Genomic DNA, 21475 nt, shown 5'->3' with positions numbered 1-21475 from the left:
AAATGAAACATGATGCTTTTAACACATTGGTTACACTGCATAATTGGTGATTATGCCTGTTTTTACTCATCTAAGTGATTTTTTATGGTAAGAAACTAAAAAAGCATCTCAAATGATTATCAAAAGGTCAACTGCCTTGATGTACTACTACTAGACATACACAGAGATTGTTCATAAGTGCATTTCTGCATCACAATCAGATGGCATACTATGTGCAAAGAAAAAATATATTACGTGCAAAGAATCCTGATGAAATACATAGAAACAATTTTTTTTTTAAATTGCTCCTTGACTGTTTTAGAAGCTTATACTGCAGTTTCTCTTCGTTAGGTAAAATGCTGCATGCTCTATTTATCCCTGCTTACCATGGGGTCCTTGGACTCCAGGCTGGCCTGGAACTTTCTGAGGCAGCATGTCTTTAGCGGCTCTACATTGGTAACCTCAACACTGGCACAAAGCAGGAAGATGGTGAGTGCTGTCAGCAAAGTGACCTCATCCACACCAGATTCTGTTGTGTCTACAAAAGAGGAACAACAGATCTAATGATTCAAACATTCTTTAAAAATAAATAAATAAATAAATAAATAAAATAAAATAAAAAGGTGAATCAGCTTGTAACAGATAAGTCACAGGGATTTCTATGGTAGATGCTTGACATACAGTCCCCTCTGTAAGAGGGGAAGAGCAAGGCCAATTCCATTGTTTTTGCTATACACTGAAAAAAATTTGGGTTTGAGATCAAAAGATGAATATGAGCTGACAGATCAGAATTTCAGATTTCATTTCCTTATATCTACATCTAGATGGGTTAAACAACTTAGAACATGGCACCTTTGGTGGTAAACCACCCAATTTTTAGGTGAGCAAATGTATTGGAACAGACCGTCTTTAATTAAGTAAATTAAAGTAAATAACACTTAGTGCCCAGCTAACGCAGTCGGTATTGCATGAGACTCTTAATCTCGTTATCGTGGGCTTGAGCCACACACTGGGCACCAGCCCAGTCACAAGCTAATGCACTCTCAGTGCCGGTCCAAAGCTCGGATAAAATGGAGAGGAAGGCCATCAAGAATGCATCTGGTGTAAAACCTCAATTCAAATACGCAGATCATAAACACCTCATTTCCATAATGGAAACAGATGATTCGCTGTGGCGAAGAAAGTAAATAACATTTAATATTTGGATGCACATCCCTTGACTGAAGTAAGAGTATCAACCCAGTGACATCAACAAACTGTTGCATTCTTCTTTTGCAATGCTCTTCCAGGCTTGAACTGTAGCTTCTTTCAGTTTTTCTATGGGGTGGGGGTCAGGGTAGGGTGTTCTCCCTTCAGTCTCAGCTTTAGTTGTATTAAGGTCTGGTAATTGACTTGACCAGTCTAAAACCTTCCACTTTTTTCCCCCTCATGAAGTCCTTTGCTGTGTTGGCAGTGTGTTTTGGCTCATTGTCTTGCTGCATGATGAAGTTCTTCCTAATTAGATTAGATGTATTTGTCTGTAAACAAATACAGACAAAATGCTTCTGTAGACCATAATTCATTCTGCTGCTACTACCATGGGTTACATCTATTGAACCCGTTCCAGAAGTAGCCATGCAAGCCTACGCTATGACACTATGTCCACCATGCTTGATCAATGACCCCATACGTTTTGTATCATGAGCAGATCCTTTCTTTTTCCACACTTTGGCTCATCCATCACTTCGGTTGAGGTTAATCTTGGTTCCAGAACTTTTGTGGCTCATCTCTGCATTTGATTGCAAATTCCAATCTGACTTTCTGACTCTTCCTCGTAATGAGTGATTTGCATCTTGTGGTATGTTTGCGCTCAAACAGTTGATTGGAACACTGGAGGTTGTTGGAGATGTCGCTGACTGTTGTTTTTGGTTTTACTTTCACAGCTCTCACATTGTTTCTGTCATCAACTGCTGTTGTTTTCCAGTGTGGGGGAATGAGCAAACTAGCATGGCACACCTGATTCTTATTTGTGAATGGTTATTTAACATTCTGTTTTCTTTCTTGCTCTCTCTCTCAGTGAGTGCATCCAAAGCATGCGTGTGTGTGAGCTGAACTGAACCAAGCGGCTGGAAAGCTGCCTAGTTTACATTGCATTTTGTTTAGCTTTTTTGAAACTGTGCAGAGGAATGGATAATAATAAACGCTCGTCATCTCAACCCAAGTCCGCGGAGTTCTTGAGGAACTCAGGTGTCATGCGGACATGGATTCCAGTCCTCTGGTCCAGGTTCTCAAGTCGCTAGTGCAGATGCAGGCCCAACAGCATTAAGCCTAGTTCACACTACATGACTTTAAGCCCGATTTGCAAGTCGCTGAGCTCGCTGACAAAAGCCCTTTGATCAGAGGCAACTCGGTGAGCAATCAGCGCTCGCCAAATGGCAGTCGATCGTTATGTGTGAACTACTCAACGATGCATCGCTGAGGCTCACCGACCAATCTCTGAGGCATCAGCAACGGCAAACATATTTGGCATGCTAAATATCTGGAGCTGTCGGGCGACTCCACATCCCGTGCTGTCACTGGCAGTGATTGCGGCAACGAACTACAGCCAATGAGATAGCAAGGCATGGGGTGAGGTCACAGTGAGCAAGGGAAACCCAGGAAACCTATGGCAGAAGCATAAAGGGGAGAAGCTTTACAAAAATTTTTGCCCACTTCCAACTCTCTCTGTAGCACACACAATCCCTGCCCCGATGCATGTGCTAATCCATTCTTTCACCCACTTTCAGCACAAATCATCGTGCAAACAACTCGCACCACTTGTTTCTGTCCTACGTCCATCTGCAAACAAACAACTCCTGTTTCTCACGTGGTTTTCAAGTCATATATCCGTGTCACTTCTCGCTTGTGTATTCATGACAAAATGTAGTTTGGACACCAGATATAGTCACCGGTGACAGAGTCGTTGTCAGATGGTGTCGTGTGTGACACCCTGTCGCCGAGCAATCACATAGTGTGAACACCACAACGACTTCATGACTCCTGATGCAAGCAAGTCGTGTACAGTGTGAACAGCACAGCAATCTGCCAACGTTGAAAGTCGTGTAGTGTGAACTAAGTCTTAGGTGCTCGTGAATTTGCAGCAGCAGCAAGACATCCTGATTAAAGTGGTGGATGGGCAAGCTGCAGACCAATCTGCCATCCAGAGCCTTCTGTCCTCGTCCTCTTCCTCTATGCTTGAGCAAGTCCGACTATTGCCAGATGAATATTTTTGCCACTTCCCGTCCAATCCAGAGGAGGGGGATCAGTTGTTTACCTACTCCTAACAACTTCTGGATTCCTGCAAGCACTGCCTGCGACTGGACCCAATTGAAAGATCATTGAGAGGGTGGCACTGGAACCATTCATACATCAGCTGCCTGCCAGAGCATTGGAATTGGTCCAGTTCCACCAACTTGATTCGCTGGCCGATGTGGTCCAACTTGCAGGCATGTCCCCATGCACGGACTCAGATACACAACGTGCCTTCCTGCCTGTCTACAGGACTCCTCCTACCCTGATGCCGCAGAGGGGGAGACTAGAAGCCCCGACACGCTAACACTCTGTAATCATGACCTGTATCATGGGCTGGTCTCCACATACTTTTGCTCATACAGTGTACATCTGAAGTGTAAACAATAAAAGTGTAAACAATAAAATTTTCCCTCATCCAGTTTTTCCCCAACCGCCTGCAAATGAAAATTATGTAATCAACAGAAACTTTCTCAAATTAAAACGAAAAATCTGTCTTTCCCTGATTGACAGAATTGTGGATTTAAAATCTGATGATGACTGAGCATGTTTCAAAAATGCTTGGGTGAAAATTCACTTAGTTTGTACTCTGAATGATCACTCAATGTTTTTTCCCCTCACCACAATAAAATAAAACTTATGCCCAAGATATGGAAACTCAGAGCTCTTCTTCAGAACGCTTCTTCGCATTTCTTCGTTTTATAATTTGGTCAAACCTGGTGTGGTTTATGCGACACTGCCCCCTAGAGGACAGGCTCACATTACACGCTAGTATGAAGACTTTACGCTGTGTGAGTGTTTGCGCATGAGGTCCTGACGTGCTTGCAGAGGAGCGCTTGCAGAAATACAAATCAGCCCTAGCCCATCTGGTGCTATCCCACAAAAGTACCACTATATGACCACCACACTGACCTTGTAGTTAAAGTAAAGTTAAAGACTGAATCTCATGTGTGTTGATTTCCCTTCATCAGTGGCAATTTCCTAGCACTGCTACTGGATGAATATATTCGGTTGCACATCATTCTCAACCAAGAAGAGACAACGATGTATTTAAATAAGATTAACTAAGCCAAGTCAACTCTCATGGTGCCATGTTACAAAGAACACAGTAAATTATAAAACAAAGAAAATTACAAATTTGTAATGTCACTCGTGTTATAAAAGCAGTAAGTGACTACAGCTCAGATGTTACTTACAACTTTTATCAGAGAAACAGCACCACAGCTCTGTTTATGACACCTGAACACTGCAATTCCATATTTGTCTAAAATCTATTCATGCATACCAACTGTACACCTGTACCACATGATAGATCAGTGTTGTTCAAATCTGGCCCTCAAGGTCCACTGTCCTGCAGAGTTTAGCTCCAATCAAACACACCTGAACAAGCTAACCAAGGTCTTCAGGATTACTAGAAAATTGCAGGCAGGTACGTTTGCAGGTTGGATCTAAACTCTGCAGATTTGAATAATGTTTTTATCATTTGTTATGCTTATATTACATCTGTTCATTACTCAAAATGCATGAATAAAGTGGTCTTTTCCCCAGATATCTACTAGCCCTAGTTCTGTAACCAGTGGAACTTTAAACTCAGAATTTTTACAGTAGAATGTTAACTATAGAGGACTATAAATTTCAGGTTCATATCTGGTCCCCCACCAGAGATATTCAACCCGAAAGCGAGGGGAATAAAAAAAATTGCACTCTCGCCCCCATTAAAAATGAGAAGTCTAATACCTGAAATGTTCTGCATGCACACTATACTTACCTAGCTACCCCCTAATAAATTATGACTGAGACTCAAACCCTTCCCATAATAAATTGACCGTAAAAGTGGAACTGTGAGTAATCTTGGGCATTTCATTTGGACTTAAGTTTTAAATTTAATGAACAAGACTGTGCAAAATGTTTTTACTGTACATGTGCATATACCTTTTAATGTGCTCTAGAAATCAGTTTTTGTTCCCAGGATCTAGGACCATCTTGAGCTGAAATATTGAGGTTTCTGTACACAGCTGTATAACCAAAATTTGTTGTGTGCCATGACACAAAGATGGCTGCCATAGTTAAACTAAGTAAAATATATATATTTTTAATGGTGGTTTTGCAATGCCGATAATAAATTAGAAAAATAAAACAATGGTCAAGCAGCCAACTTTACAATTATTGGATCACTTGAGTTGGAATGACCCATCTAATATGAGAGTAGCTTTACCCGTGTTCCAGCACATAAGCAGTGTCGTGAGAGCAGAGCGTAATGCCTGGACCCAGGCACGGCGGCTTTTCTCCACTCTGCTCATGGGAGATGAGAGGACCGTGCGTAGTGCTTGAAGTGTCCCAGGCACCAGTGTCTCTGTGCCCACTCCTCCATATTCACTTGCCAACTCCCGCAGCACCCCAAGTAACAGATAGAGCACTGTAGGCAACACTGAGACACTGCCTGGAGTACAAAAAACAGACCCGAGTAATACATGTTCAGAAGTACAGTATGTTGAAAAAAAATATTCTTAGATGTACCATGGTTCTCTCTTTAAATGATTCTATACCGATTTCCATAATTATATTCTTATCTTAAATATACTTATATTTTCATTGAAAAGCCACATATCAGTTTAAACATAATATGAAATAAGTTATAATCAAAACATAATAAAAATATAAACATTTTGTAAAAATATAGAAACATTTTTTTTTGACTAAAATATATTTTTTTCAACAAGTATGATAACTGGTTGGTGAAACGTAAAGGTGTAGGTTAGTGTGTGCACTATGCATACATTAGCTAAACGTTATTAGCTAAACTAACTAGCAGATATGAAGACAAACTCAGAACTCCACTTATAAAGTCTGGGTACATTTTGGATTTTGGAGTTAGAAAGACAAAATGCCTGCTGTACACGAGCTGTGTTATATCAACAATTCCTCATGTACAGAACTGAGATGCATTGAGATCATTTTATAACTGCACAATAGTATACTGAATCAAAATTGCACTGAATTGTAGGGGGTCTGAAGAGTCCCACCTCTAAGAAATTTTCACTGTGCTCTGCTTGTTAATAGAAAACATTGGTTGCACTCTGCTTAATGAACTCAATTTTAAACTCAACTAAACCATTAGATACAATATACCTACAATATATCTTCCCAAAATAATATCTAAAATAAATATATTTTCAACCAATCATTTACTCTGCAAATGATCTGTATAAAGAGGCCAATACTGCATCTCTAAAAAAAAAAAAAAAAAAAAAAAAAACCCCCAAAAAAACCCCCCAAAAAAACAAATTAATATTGCTTTAAAGCATTAGCCACATTTTATCCTTCTAACTTACCCTCAGGAGAGCAGATGGAGGGCAATTCGGAGAGGATCTCTAAAGCTGAGGTGATCAGAGTGCAGTCGCCGTCACTTAGGGAGGAGACTATACCTCCCTGTCCACTGGGACTGCCTGCTAGTCTAGGACTGAGCTGTGGAAGTTTCCGGAGTAGTGTGCAAAGACACAGCTGCAGTGCTCCAAACACCAAAGACTTTCCCGGAACCAGGCCGCCAGTGTCCCGTCCCTCACCAAACTCCGGCACGGTTTCCTTCTCAGCTGCACCATCATCCACTGAGCACAAATGGTGTAAAGTGAGTCACATTAACAGCAAACCTATTTTTATTCAGTTTCTTTTAAGATGCAACAGCATGTGATCATCAGAACTAGATAGTAAAGACTTGAAAATGACCAACAAGAAAGTCCTAGCAGGCAGAGTAAGAAAATAGAGTTTTACTACAAAAATCCTAGCATATGTCAGTGGACAAGGCAAAACTTGCATACGGAAGAGGGCAGACTGAGAGAGTTGATGCTGATGCTGGCCTGTGGTCAGCATAAGCAGCAGTTTGAAAAGATGCAGTTGGCTAGCTTTACATGTCTTGAAGGTATTAGCACGTATTAGCTTACACCCTCCCACAAATGGGCATGTGACCAGGCTGGGGAGAAAGCAAATGCATCATTCATATCCCATGAATTGGGTTTTCTGCCAGGCAAATCGTGGTCTGAAGTTGGCATCTCAGCAATTTGAAGTAGAACATCCCAATATCTACTATGCATTTGCTAAGAGTTAATACGTTATATATAAATATAAATTAATATACTGGTAGTGTGAGTATAGTGATCAAATGTTCAAATGAAGAGTCGACCCAGTTGCCATCCGTCTATTTATTCAGTCAAAAGAAAACACACTATTAAATTATGAATTTATATTTTGAAAACATTTATTTCCTTGATTCCCTGAAATGTAACATGCTCTGTTTTAAAACTCTTGTAGCATGTTTCAAATAATATGGTGACTGAATACCATACCTGTCTTCTGCAGACGCATCCAACTGTCTGGCTGTGACAGACAGGAGTGCGTGTCCAATGCCAGGTAAGGGCATGCCGCTTATCTGAGTGCATAAATGACCTGCACATGCTCCTCTTCCTCAGTTGATATTCGCTTCTCGTGACCTCTAGCTTATTTTGTACGCACAGCTCGCTGGTTCGCTGACTTGCACTTTTTGTCTGCAGGAGGACATATCCCTCAGTTCAGCCTCTGTCAGACATGTCTGTTTGCTAGCCAGGTTAGCCGTGTCACTCGCTGCAAGCCACCCACACTCGCACTGCTCATTACGTTGCCTGCTTCTTCTTAAGAAACTGCTGCTCGCCTTAAAGACTCGACTGAGCTCTGTGCTTCGCTGCCATGGTGCATACTAAACTGGTTCCGGCTTCCGCCAGAGATAAACAGTCGTGTGCCTGCCCGGCTGCATGCGGTGCTCTCATCGCAGCTAGGGATTCTCATCCCTTCTGCGTGGTGTGCAAGGGCCTCAAGCACGCAGAAGAAGCCATTGATTTACCTGAGAACTGTAGCCACTGCCTAGCGCTTCCCAAAAAGCTCTGGCACCAAAGGCTCAAATTGGCCATGATCCAGAGGGTTGATTTTGGACTGTCTGACTCTGATTGGGGAAATAGCGTTGATGGTGTGCTCCCATTGACCTCTCGGGGTGCGGTCTCTCTAATTGGGCCAAACAAAGCGACCCGTCTCTCCTTGAGGGCATCTTACCAGGTGAACTCTCCTTTATTAATGAGCTGCCCAGCTTTGGTTACCTCTAGACCTTCTAGAGAGTTCGGAGTATGACAAGGCCATGCCGTCTTCTTTACTGCCCCAGGCTAATATTCCCATGGCCTTACCTTAGTCCGTCCTATTCGAGTTTTGTGAGCGAGTGGATGTTCAACTCAATATCAAATTGCTCTACAAAGTGCCACTGCATGGGTGACCCCCTTAATCGCCAGACACCTTACCTTAACCTCTCCCAAGGCGGCCTACTTGCTCCCCGCAAGCCAACTCTCCCCAGCAAAATGGACCGTCTATCGACCAAGCTTCTTATAAGGCCTCGGCCTTGGCTGTCAAGGCCCTCAACGTCTCTTTGCTTCTATCAGCTTACCAGGCTGAGCTCCTGGTTGACATGGGGCAGCAACTGGAGAAAGGGTGTCCCTCACCCTCGCTCTGGAATGAGATAGACACCATTAATGACACCGTCCTCTGTAATGCACACCAAGCCATCCAGGCGAGAAGGTTTTCCATGGCCCTCTCAGTAGTAGGGGAGCATACACTCTGGCTTAACCTATCAGGTCTCCCTTTCAGTGAGAAGGGGCCTATTGCAGTAGTGATGGTAGAGCCCGGCTGGGCCATTTTTGTCACTTTAATGCCACAATGCTACGATGACAAAAAGAAGGAGGGCAAGGCTCTCAAGCTGTGCCTTCAGAGGAAATTCATGCCATGCCAGGCCTCCCCTGTATGGCCACTTAATCCCCCCGAGGGAAGCCATTTCAAGAATGCCGGCAGACCAAAGCCTCGTAACAAGCCAGCAGGGTAATCCCCCTTCTTCCAAGCCTTGGGGAAGAACATCCACGCTGCCAAGAAACCCCCTTGCCCCGCTGGTACCCCCAGGCATATTACCCCCATTATTTCCTGGTTCCAAAAAAGGATGCCTCATTTCGTCCTATTTTGGATCTCAGAGTATTGAACAAACATATGAGGAAATATGCTTTCAGAATGCTGACACAGCACTCTTTCTCGTTGAATTCATTAGAACGACTGGTTCACATCAGTCGATCTGAAGTGCTTTTCCACATAAGCATTTATCCCCTGCACAGGAAATTCCTTTGTTTTGCCTACCAAGGCATATATATTACGAATTCACAGTTCTTCCTTTTGGTCTCTCATGGAGTCCGAGAGGGTTTTTTTTGTGTGCAAAGGCAGGTTTAGCCCCGCTGAGAATGACGGGTCTCAGGATCCTAACTTATATAGACTATTAGCTTATCACAGTCAATTCCAGAGAGAAGGTAGTGAAAGACACTCATCGTGTGCTCGCGAACATCACATCATTCGGTTTCAAAGTGAATGTGAGCAAAAGCAATTTCACTCCTGCACAGAATATTATATTCTTGGGTCTGGAGCTGAATTCAATAACCATGCATATGCATCTATCGCAAGAGCACATGCTCTTCCTAATGAATTGCCTACCAGTTCAAGGGTTGAAGCGAAGGTACAATATTGCACATGGCTCAGACTACAGGGCCTTATTGCATTAGCCATTCAGGTTTTGTCTCTTGGCCTTCTGAGAATGAGGGCATTCATGAAGTGGGTTTTATCACTCCACCTCAGCCCTTTACGCAACTTCGGCCGGGCAATCCCAGTGACGCACTCTTGCTCAGCAGCCCTGCGTCACTGGAGGAACCTGGGGTTTTATACTCATGGCACTACCCTTGGGCGGTCATGTTGCAAAAAGTGGTGATGACACATGCATCCTCAACGGGGTGGGGAGCCATCCAGGAGCACAGAACAGTGAATGGTGTGTAGGCAAATGGACTCTGCTCAACCCACATAAACTATTTGGAGCTCATAACACTATGGAAGGCTCTGAAGCATTTCCTGGACTGCCTCCAGGGGCATCATGTGCTGGTACGCTGTGACAATACCACGGCTGTAGCACACATCAATCGCCAGGAAGGGATACACTCCCCCAAGCTTCATGCTCAAGCTCACAGCCTTTTAATGTGGAGCAGACAGCACCTTCTGTTAATACATGCGCCATGTCCCAGGCATCTTGAACAGGGCCGCAGAGTGGAAACCTACTCTATGGAGACTGGCACCTCCACCCGCAAGTAGTGGACTTATTGTGGGAGAGATTCTGCTGTGCTGCCATAGATCTCTTAACCTCATGCGAACACCCATTGTCCTATGTTCTTCTCGTTAAGGGACAGAGACACACCCCTCAGCGTGGATGCACTGGCCCATCTGTGGCCCAATTTGCTGCTCTATGCATTCCCTCCCCTTTGCTTAATACCCCCCACCATAGCCCATCCGTGGCCCAATTTGCTGCTCTATGCATTCCCTCCCCTTTGCTTAACAGCCCCCACCATAGCCTGGGTGAGAGTTCAGAACCTGACCCTCATTCTGGTGGCACCCAGGTGGCCCAAGGCACCATGGCTGGTGGAGATAATTCCTCTCTTGTATGCCCAGCCGTGACCCCTCCTATTACACACAGACCTCTTGTCTCAGGCGAATGGAGAAATCTATCACCTTCGTCCAGAGAGGGTGGCCCTCTGGGCTTGGTCTGTGTGAGGGCAAATTTGAATGCAATGGGACACCCTCCACATGTGGTCACCAGCATACAGACTGTTAGGGCTTCCTCCACACGTTCCCTATATGTCTGTAAGTGGGCTCCTCGTAGCCTTCCTCCCTTAAGACCTCTTCGCATTCTTTAAGCTTGGGCTATCAGGCTTCGTTTACTCATGTCACCAGCATGTCCTTCATGTTCTGTCTGCGTACCACTATCACCTTTCTGCATGGTGTTACCAGGCATGTCATTATGGGATGAGTCAAGCACTACCTATTTAGGTGACCATCCCCTGGCTTACAGGGCCTCACTGTGAGTGTGTTGGGCCACTGGGGAGTTGTCCATTTCTCCCATAGATGGATCTCGAACATGAGATGAAAGAACAATAGGTTACTGTTCGTAACCCCAGTTCTCTGAAACATTGAGTGGAGAGATCCACTAAGCTTGCCCCGCTTGCCACATGACAAGTGAATTTTCTCACTGAGGAAGAGGAGCGTGTGCAGGTAATTTATGCTCTCAGGTAAGGGGCATGCCCTTACCTGGCATTGGCCATGCACTCCTGTCTGTCACAGCCAAACTTGTTGCAATTGGATGCTTCTGCAGAGGTCATGGATACCCTTCCCATAGGTAGATCTCTCCACTCAATGTTTCAGAGAACCGGGGTTACAGACAGTGACCCATTGTTAGAGTTGTAGCATAATTAAATTATTTTAGACACATACAAAGACTTAGATGCAAAGCAGATAATTTAATTTAAAGCATTAATATTTCTCAGCTCCTGTGTGTGTGTGTGTGTGTGTGTGTGTGTGTGTGTGTGTGTGTGTGCGCGCGCATGCAAAAGGCTTACCCTCAGCGCTGTGGCGTTTCTCTTTTACATGCTCCTGAGTGGCACACACCACTTGCTGCACCAATTCCAACACGGCCAGCTGGATCTTTGGAGACTCTCGGGTCACAATCATCCTGTGCAGCACACTGAGGAGCTCCACACTCAGTGCCTATACACACAACACACATACATTCAGGCACACATGGACAATATGATCCAGAGTCCATTAGAAAACATTAAGATTTATTCCAGTTAAAATTTGTATATACTTCTAAAATTAGCAGACATACAGTGAGGTAAAAAAAGTATTTGATCCCCTGCTGATTTTGTACGTTTGCCCACTGACAAAGAAATGATCATTCTATAATTTTAATGGTAGATTTATTTGAACAGTGAGAGACAGAATAACAACAAGAAAATGCAAAAAAACACATGTCAAAAATGTTATAAATTGATTTGCATTTTAATGAGGGAAATAAGTATTTGACCCCTCTGCAAAACATGACAGTACTTGGTGGCAAAACCCTTGTTGGCAATCAAAGAGGTCAGACGTTTTTTGTACTTGGCCACCAGGTTTGCACACATCTCAGGAGGGATTTTGTCCCACTCCTCTTTGCAGATCTTCTCCGTCATTAAGGTTTCAAGGCTGACGTTTGGCAACTCGAACCTTCAGCTCCCTCCACAGATTTTGTATGGGGTTAAGGTCTGGAGACTGGCTAGGCCACTCCAGGACCTTAATGTGCTTCTTCTTGAGCCACTCCTTTGTTGCCTTGGCCATGTGTTTTGGGTCATTGTCATGCTGGAATACCCATCCACGACCCATTTTCAATGCCATGGCTGAGGGAAGGAGGTTCTCACCCAATATTTGATGGTACATGGCCCCGTCCATCGTCCCTTTGATGCGGTGAAGTTGTCCTGTCCCCTTAGCAGAAAAACACCCTCAAAGCATAATGTTTCCACCTCCATGTTTGACGGTGGGGATGGTGTTGTTGGGGTCATAGGCAGCATTCCTCCTCCTCCAAACACGGTGAGTTGAGTTGATGCCAAAGAGCTCCATTTTGGTCTCATCTGACCACAACACTTTCACCCAGTTGTCCTCTGAATCATTCAGATGTTCATTGGCAAACTTCAGATGGACATGTATATGTGCTTGCTTGAGCAGGGGGACCTTGCGGGCGCTGCAGGATTTCAGTCCTTCACGGCGTAGTGTGTTACCAATTGTTTTCTTGGTGACTATGGTCCCAGCTGCCTTGAGATCATTGACAAGATCCTCCCGTGTAGTTCTGGGCTGATTCCTCACTGTTCTCATGATCATTGCAACTCCACGAGGTGAGATCTTGCATGGAGCCCCAGACCGAGGGAGATTGACAGTTCTTTTTTGTTTCTTCCATTTGTGAATAATCGCACCAACTGTTGTCACCTTCTCACCAAGCTGCTTGGCAATGGTCTTGTAGCCCATTCCAGACTTGTGTAGGTCTACAATCTTGTCCCTGACATCCTTGGAGAGCTCTTTGGTCTTGACCATGGTGGAGAGTTTGGAATCTGATTGATTGATTGCTTCTGTCTTTTATACAGGTAACAAGCTGAGATTAGGAGCACTCCCTTTAAGAGTGTGCTCCAAATCTCAGCTCGTTACCTGTATAAAAGACACCTGGGAGCCAGAAATCTTTCTGATTGAGACAGGGTCAACTACTTATTTCCCTCATTAAAATGCAAATCAATTTATAACATTTTTGACATGCGTTTTTCTGGATTTTCTTGTTGTTATTCTGTCTCTCACTGTTCAAATAAATCTACCATTAAAATTATAGACTGATCATTTCTTCGTCAGTGGGCAAACATACAAAATCAGCAGGGGATCAAATACTTTGTTCCCCTCACTGTAACATAATTCAGAGGTCCGGCCTGAGTCAATTTAAAAAGCTACTCCTACCTTACAATCTGTGTTTCTATTGCCTACTGTAACCAAGTACACATACCATAAATTTATGCTTTTTTCAAGGATACCAACAATAACTAAAAGGCTAAAGTTTGTGAATGAGCTTCGATGTTGGTTTGAACAAGCCCAGTAAACCAGGGTTGCCAATTCTCACGCATTTGGCATGAGACACGCGCTTTCAGGTTCTGTCTTACGCTGCCCAAGTACATCTCATGCCAAATTAAATAACAAGCCAACATAAAAATACAACATAGCCACAAATCTCTTCACATGATTCTTTTTCTGTCAGTATCAAGAAGGTGTGGGGTTTAATTAGGTCAGTGAAGCCCCGCAACTTCTTGATTGGACCAGTCTGAAGCGGCTGGGTCCTGTACCAATCACATATCCTCTCGTGCTGTGTAAGGTCACTGTATATAAGCCTCTAACCGCTGCCTGCGCCACAATCCACGGAGACAGAGACATTGTTGTTAAACACAAGTGTTTGTGCAAACAAATCATTCAGTTTACATGTCTAAAATAGCTATTATTCATTCATTCTTTACCGGAAATGTAGCCTGCGTCAGCCAGATTTATTGAGATTTACAGATGAGTATTCTACAGTAATTTAAGAAGAGAGAGGGTAAAGACACTGGAGAAGACAGCGACAATATTTTAAAGTCCCCCATGATGTGCCTTGAAACACAGCGTTATTTGATGTGTGGACGTAATTTCCACTGAAACAGGAAGACAGGGCAGGACATATCAAGTGGCCCCGCCCCTTTTTAAATAGCCATGGCTGCGTCCGAAATCGCGTACTACCCTACAGTAGGCGAGAAATACCCGGATGGCGTACTGCTTCTGGGAGCTTTTGCAGAGTGCAACCGATGGACACTACACCAGTCATAAATGCCATAATGCAATGGGACTGCTGCGGAAGAGCTCAGAAAAAGAAAATTGTTGGCTCTTTTTAAGTATTAAACCTTGGTTAAACAGGACTTGTTTTACAATACCTGAATAAATTGTTAAATTGTGAAAACAGTTGTCACAGTGTTTTAAACCTTTTTGTGATCTCCATCATGTCTTAAGGGGCAGTCACACTAGGCTTTAGCGCTCCAGTGACTTCCATTCAAAGGCATCCAAAAATGGCAGACTAGAAACGCAAGCTCATGCATAGCATTTTCATATTACACTGGGTGATGAAAGTTCAAATTTGGTGATCGCGATGTCACTGCATGACCTTTTTAGTAAAAAAAAAAAAAAAAAAGGACAAGAAAAGAAATGTAAACATTTAAGCCCTATTTTAGTGGTATGGCACAATCCTGTACTTTACAACACAGCTTTGAAAGATTATAAAACTTTTTTTTGCAGTGTCGTTGAAAACAGGAACAAATGGTATATTTAACAGATGGAAACATAAAATAATTTTTTAATTGCTTCAAATATTATATATCCAACTTGTGTGAAGCGGCGTTTTGTTTCATATCCAGTTCCTGCCCATATTTGCAGCAGCGTCCGACAAAAATATGCATGCTTAAAGCCTAGTGTGACCGCCCCATTAGCTGGCCAAGTTAATGGCAACGAATTTCCCTCAGCCTGTTAACACTGCCCACATTAATAAATTGCTAATTCAGTTAACTTTCCTAATATGCATTTTGCCATTAGTGCGGTTGCTTTAATGTGTGGTCCCTTTAAGATTTTGTGTTTATGATAATGTCGAAGGTCACATGACAATGCCAACATGGCGGATGTAGTATGTCTGGGATTGTCTTCATACTACACACACATACTGATTAGTATGTACTATTTCAACGGCCTTGCAGTAGGTACTGCATCAAATGCAGTACGTACTGTAACAATAGCTTTTAGCTTACCTCACAGCCTGGGCTAAGCTGTCCTTTTTTTCTCTTCTTTTTCTTCCTTTATTATATTTAACTCGATAACATGTTCAAATACAAAGCAAAAAGAAGTAAACTGTTTTTTTTTTTTTTTTTTTTTTTTAACAGTTCAGAGAATGTGAAATAAGCCACAACTAACTTCTGCTTCATCATTCTTATGGTGTCCCCGAGGAAGATTTCAGAAGCTGTTCTTAGCAGTCTTCATCACTTAACAGAATTATTGCTTATCACGGCAATGTCCGAACACAATATAGTCCTTCTTTTGGGTCTATTGAGAGTTTTGGCTTAGAGTTGGATAACTAATGTATTAAGGCAAGTTTTCTTTCTCTAAGTGTTTTTTCCTAATTTTGGGGGCGCAGCTCTGTTTTTCACGTTGTGGTGGACTTAACATATGAAGAGAGTGCAGGCTCCATCATAGCCACTGCAAAAGAGCCAGAGAGCCCGAGGAGAGAAGGCCGTCCTCCTCACCGTGTGCATGTGCTGCGTGGATCTCTGCAAAGGATTCACACTGCCTCTGCATTTCTTGCTTGGGTGCTAAACATGCCCATGCTGCACTGTCTAACCCTGATGGTTGCCCCCACTGTGCTTTTTTCTTGACTAAAACCCAGGAAAGAAGACTCAGAGTGGCGGTTGAGGAAAAGAAGGACCCATGCCTCTCTTCTCAACTAACGTATTAAGGTGAGTATTAAGGCGAGAGGAACCCATGAAGTGTCACACATGGGGAGAGATGATGGACAATGTGTCACATATCCTTCCCCCATGTTCGAAGCGGGAGACGAAGACAATGAGGATGACGAGGTCTTGTTGACCATCCTTGAGGACAAGAAGGAAGATGACGAGGATGCTATCCATCTCCAAATCAGTCCCGGTCGACAAGTGCTCGCCCTCCCCCGTGCAGACGGACATGGACCTGGTCTACGGCAGTACTGCAGGGCTGCGGCAAGATTGTCTATTGACTGGCCATCTCAGCCGGTAGGAAAAGGGGCTGAGAGGGATTTATATGACGGGAAATGGCTCTCATCATGTCTCCCATCAGCGAGACAGCTTATTCCAGCCGTCCCAGCCTGCGTGGCGAGATGAAGAGGTTTTGGGACAAGCCATTTTCTCATCTGGTGCCCATCAAGGGTTTCTTGAGGCTTGACATTCAGGGAATGGAGGACTTAGTGATGGTGGTCCCTCCCCCCTTTAGAAACATCTGTTGCAAACCACTTGCACCCGTGTTGTAAAGCAGCATTCTCTTCAGCCGGAGCCTCGCTGGTGGGGAAAACAGAACACCCTGCTGCCTCTGTTTTCCAGAAAATGTATAAATCGTCAGCTTTGGCAGTTTGAGCGTTGAATGCAAGACTGAGCTTTTGGAGGAAATGGGTTGTTAGCAGTGCGACCTGCGGAGGAAGGAGGGAGAGGCATTCGTGGCTTGTCTCCCCAGACAACCGTTGGCTTGGACTCATCATCCAAGCCGGCCAATTTTCAGGCCCACCGGGAAAGGAGGACATCGTGACTATCTGCCTTTTCACACCCCTCCAACACAGCAATCAGGAAAAACAGCCCCGTAGCTGAAGTTGGTTTCGTTAGGCCGAAACAGTATTTTGCGGCCTCAACTGTGAAACACCGGTCGGCAAACCCTCAGGGCAGCAAAAAGTGGAGGGCAACCTGAGACACCGCCTTGCGACAGGAAATGTTGACCACTCGGTTTCTCTGTCTCAACCCTTTGGAGCAACGCTCCTCTCCCACCACAGCAAAAAGGACAAGGGTGCAAAATGTAAAAATAGTTCATGTGGACGATTCAGTGCCCATTGTGCACAGGAGAGTGGCCACCTTCACCTCCACCTTCGTGGCTTGTTCTGAGGGGGGGCAGCAAAAGAGTTATCTGACGCGTCCAGGCTGAGGCCGCAGAGAGTTGTGGGAAAAGAAAAAAGAAATACACACAAAAAAACTACAATGAATATGACTCCTTGGCTGGAGCTGAAGTCCCTTCCTTCGCCACTAGAAGACCACTAGTGAGCAAATACGGGAAGGACTCAATGCTTAGATGGAGAACTGGCAAACATGCGCAGTCCATCCCTGGGTTGTAACCACAATAATAAGTGGGATATAGGCTTCAGTTTGCTGTAAAACCCCCTGTTTTCAATGGAGTGGTAATGTCAGCGGCCCAAGGGGAGTCAGCTCAGGTTTTGGAGGAAGAAATATCCTCTTTGCTCATGAAAGGAGTGATGAGAGTAATCCAGAATGAGGAAAGCCATCAGGGATTTTATTCCCGGTATTTTGTGATTCCCAAAGAGTGGGGGGTGGGGTGGTCTCCGTCCCATCCTGGATGTACAAGTCCCATAACAAACACCTCAGAAAATACAGGTTCTCCCACTCAGAACACTCTCTCACTCTATTTGTCAAGGAGACTGGTTCACGTCAGTAGATCTCCAAGACGCATACTTTCACACAGATATTTTTCCTGCTCACTGGAAATATCTCAGATTTGCATATCAGGACATGGCCTACGAGTATGTGAAGATTCCTTTCAGCCTTTTGCTAGCGCCGAGAATATTCAGCAAATGTTTATAGGGAGCTCTAACCCTGTTAAGGAATGAAGGGGTCAGAGTCTCATCTTATCTACAATCTACTCAATGATCTGCTCGTCTTCCTGCCATGTCAGCGGCAAGCGGAGAGAGATACAAACATGCTGGTAACACATTTGGTGAGATTGGGTTTCAACATAAACCAAATGAAGAGCTGTCTGATCCCTTTGAAGGAAATAGTTTACTTGGGTTTCAGGTGTTTTGTGCTTTTCTCTCAGAGGAGCGCATTGAAACATTTCACAGTTGCATCGCCCTATTTCAACGAAGGAGATCAGTCTTGGTCCCAATGGGTCTTCGGCTACTAGGTTTAATAGCCTCAATGGTGGCAGTAGTTCCCTAGGATTACTGAGAAGGAGGGAATTTCAGCACTGGGTGGCATCGCAGAGCATTTGTCCCAAGAGCCGTCTCAGCTGCAGAGTGCTCGTCTTGCCAGAATGCACGAAGGCTCACTGTCATTGGAGAGCCCTGTCTTTTCTCAGAACAGGATGCCTACCAGGTGCTATTTTAGTGAGGAAAGTGGTGACGACAGATGCATCTCTCTCTCACAGGTTGGGGAATGGCAGTGTTCAAAGGCAGAGCAGTGAGAGGGGTTCATTGAGGAAGAAGCACATCAATTGGTTGGTGCTATTAACAGTGTTTTTAGCTCTGAAACATTTTGTGCACATTCTCAAAAATCATCATGTATTGGTCTGGATCCAATACAACAGTGATAGCCTATATAAATTGGCAGGGAGTAGTATGCTCTCTCCAGATGCACAGGTTGGAGAAGGAGCTGACCTTATGGAGCAGCACAAACCTCCTGTCATTGCGCGCGATACACATTCTACACGTGCACTTGCTGTCCTCTATATATGGAATGAAAGATTCACTCTCAGGTGGTTCTCCTGGTGTGGCAGAGATTCGTGCAGGCTGCCGCAGGTCTCTTCGCATTGCACGAAAACATGCAATGTCCTCTCTTCTTTTCTCTGGCGAGCAACGATGCACCACTGGGTGTGGATGCGCTGGCCCATGAATGGCTGGACGTATTACTGTACGCATTCCCTCCGCTGAGCCTAATCGGGCTGACACTGTGGAGAGTAAGGGAATGCGGCCATGTGATGATTCTGATCGCCCGTATTGGCTGGAGAGATTATGCGTGGCAGAGTTATCCAACTGTTCGACGACCAGCCCTGGCCATTACCGGTGCACAGGGATGGACTCTCACAAGCTCGGGGGGAAATATTCCACCCCTCTCCTCAGAAACTAGCTCTTTGGGCCTATCCCATGAGATGTAGAATCTAAATGTAGCCGGTTTAACCCCGAATGTGACTGAGACAATTCAGAATGCAAGGGCTGCCTCGATGTGTTCTTTATGTAATCACAAGTGGGGAGTGTTCGAAAGATAGTGTGCAGATAAGAATGTAGTCCCATACTTATGTTCAGTTTTGGACATGTTATGTTTTCTGCAAAATCTCCTGGATAAGGACAAAGCCTTTTCTATGGGGAATATTTATTTGGCTACTATCTTGGCATGTCATATCAGACTTGAGTCGGGTTTTATAGGCCAGCATCCTCTTATCTGCCGATTTATGAGAGAAGCACGACGGTTACACCCAGTATCTAAACCACTGGTCCCACCTTGGGATCTGTCCGTGGTCCTGGAGCTGCTCTCAAAGCCCCCTTAGGAACCCATCGGTAGCATTAATGTAAAGCTGCTCTCCTTAAAGATAGCTTTGTTACTTGCTCTCACAACAACACAAAGGGTGACCAAACTGCATGCGTTATCAGTAAACTCCTCATGTATGCTGGTCGCCCCGGGTGGTCAAAAGGTAACACTTAGTACTAACCTGCCATTTGTGCCTAAAGTAAATGATTCGCATTACTCGAGTTGAGTAGTGGATCTGCGGGATTTTCATCTGCCGCCTTTTTTTATCAACAGAGGACGAGCAGCTACACTGCTTGTACCCGGTTCGTGCTCTGCATATGCATGTACAGCAACCAGAGCACTTCGGGTGGGCGATCAGCTTTTTGTCTCCTGGGCTGATTCTTACAAGGGGAAACCCATCTCACATCAATATCTTTCCCACTGGGTGGTGGAGGCGAGTTTGTTGTGCACGAATCTGTAGCCCCTAGGAGGTCTAGGAGGTCTACGAGCCCACTCCACCAGGGGTGTGGCTACGTCTTGGGGATTAATACGTCAATATTTATAGGGATTTCCATACAGGAAATATGTCCTGTGGCTAGCTGGTCATCCCCGCACACGTTTTCGAGATTTTATAAACTGGATGTGACAGAGCCCTCTCTGGCTCACCCGGTCCTGGGAGAGAGCAGAGATAAAGTGCACTAAGCACTCATGTGTTGGATTTTCATTGTAAGGGTGTCATACCCATCATTTAGTCTGCTTCGACAGCATATCTGCAATATGGGAGTGGTCTATATCACATAGTGAGAAAGTGAATGAATGTTAGTAAAAGAACTTCAGGTTATTATCGTAACCCTGGTTCTGATAACATGAAGTGAGGTATTTCTAATCACTAAGTGTAAGGCAGTGACGGCTTATAATCAGGGAGGCGGGACTCCCTGATTGCTGCAGCGATTGGTCTGCCATATCAGCAGACGTGGTGTAACGTACTTCCACAATTAGTCACGCCTGAGGCGTTCTCATAGTGAGATACCTCACTTCATGTTAGTTTTAATACCATACATATATTACCACTCGTGCAAAATATGCATATATGATGTAACAATTCTAAAAAACCTTGAGCTGTATTTCAATGAATTAGACCACTGCATGCTGGACTACCTGATCATTGCCCACTTTGGAACGGAGCCAAGGCACTTCAAGTAAAGCTTGCAGTGCGTGAAGACATGAGATGATGTTTTCCATTTGATTCTGAGAGTGAGGTGAGCACAGAAACTCCACACTGATGCCTACAAACACAGAAAATATCATTAATCAGTATTCAACAATTATAGTTAAAACTAAAATAATCCATTCACTCAGGACATTTATCCATTATTGGTCAACATAAGTGACAACTCTCAATGTGACCAAAGTCTGGTATAGGTGGTGTAGGCATAAGTCTTGTATGAAACATGAAAAAGACTCCTTTGTATACATTTATATGTGAAATTTTCTTTCAGTGCCATTTCCTGACCAAGGATTAGGTAGAGACGTTCCACACTGATGTCCTCTTGGGACTTTGCGCTGTCCAGAGTGGAGGACTGGCCCATTGAGGTGGGGGTGACTGGTCTGGAGAGGTTGGCCGGCCCCTCATCAGCCATGATAAACTCACTGCTGTTGAGCCAGAGTGCTGTGGCATGGAGGATTGGAGCCCAGGTGCTGCAGTAATGCTGACGTGCCTGCTCCAGTGCTTCTGCTGTGTAGAACGAGCCACCTGAGAC

General features: G+C 44.4%; 1 protein-coding gene across 9 annotated transcripts in view; it reads right to left on the bottom strand.

The window, feature by feature from the left end:
• The window catches only part of heatr5a (HEAT repeat containing 5a), a 93085-nt gene that overhangs the window by 2645 nt on the left and 68965 nt on the right, over positions 1-21475 (bottom strand). For 8 of the 9 annotated variants that reach the window (XM_047157542.2, XM_017476375.3, XM_017476374.3 and 5 more), the window contains 6 exons: positions 21229-21468; positions 20874-21001; positions 11730-11877; positions 6579-6851; positions 5462-5686; positions 366-517 (listed from right to left, as the gene is read on the bottom strand). In XM_047157542.2, coding sequence (XP_047013498.1) covers positions 366-517; positions 5462-5686; positions 6579-6851; positions 11730-11877; positions 20874-21001; positions 21229-21468 — 1166 coding nt within the window. Of the gene's footprint in view, positions 1-365; positions 518-5461; positions 5687-6578; positions 6852-8561; positions 8767-11729; positions 11878-20873; positions 21002-21228; positions 21469-21475 lie in introns of those variants that run through there. The other variant, XR_001813613.3, reaches the window with a different exon arrangement.

This window comes from Ictalurus punctatus, chromosome 9 (genome assembly GCF_001660625.3).
Source record: "Ictalurus punctatus breed USDA103 chromosome 9, Coco_2.0, whole genome shotgun sequence".
Taxonomy (NCBI): domain Eukaryota; kingdom Metazoa; phylum Chordata; class Actinopteri; order Siluriformes; family Ictaluridae; genus Ictalurus; species Ictalurus punctatus.
Note: the sequence above shows the minus strand (reverse complement) of the source record. Positions and strands in the feature narration are given on the sequence as shown.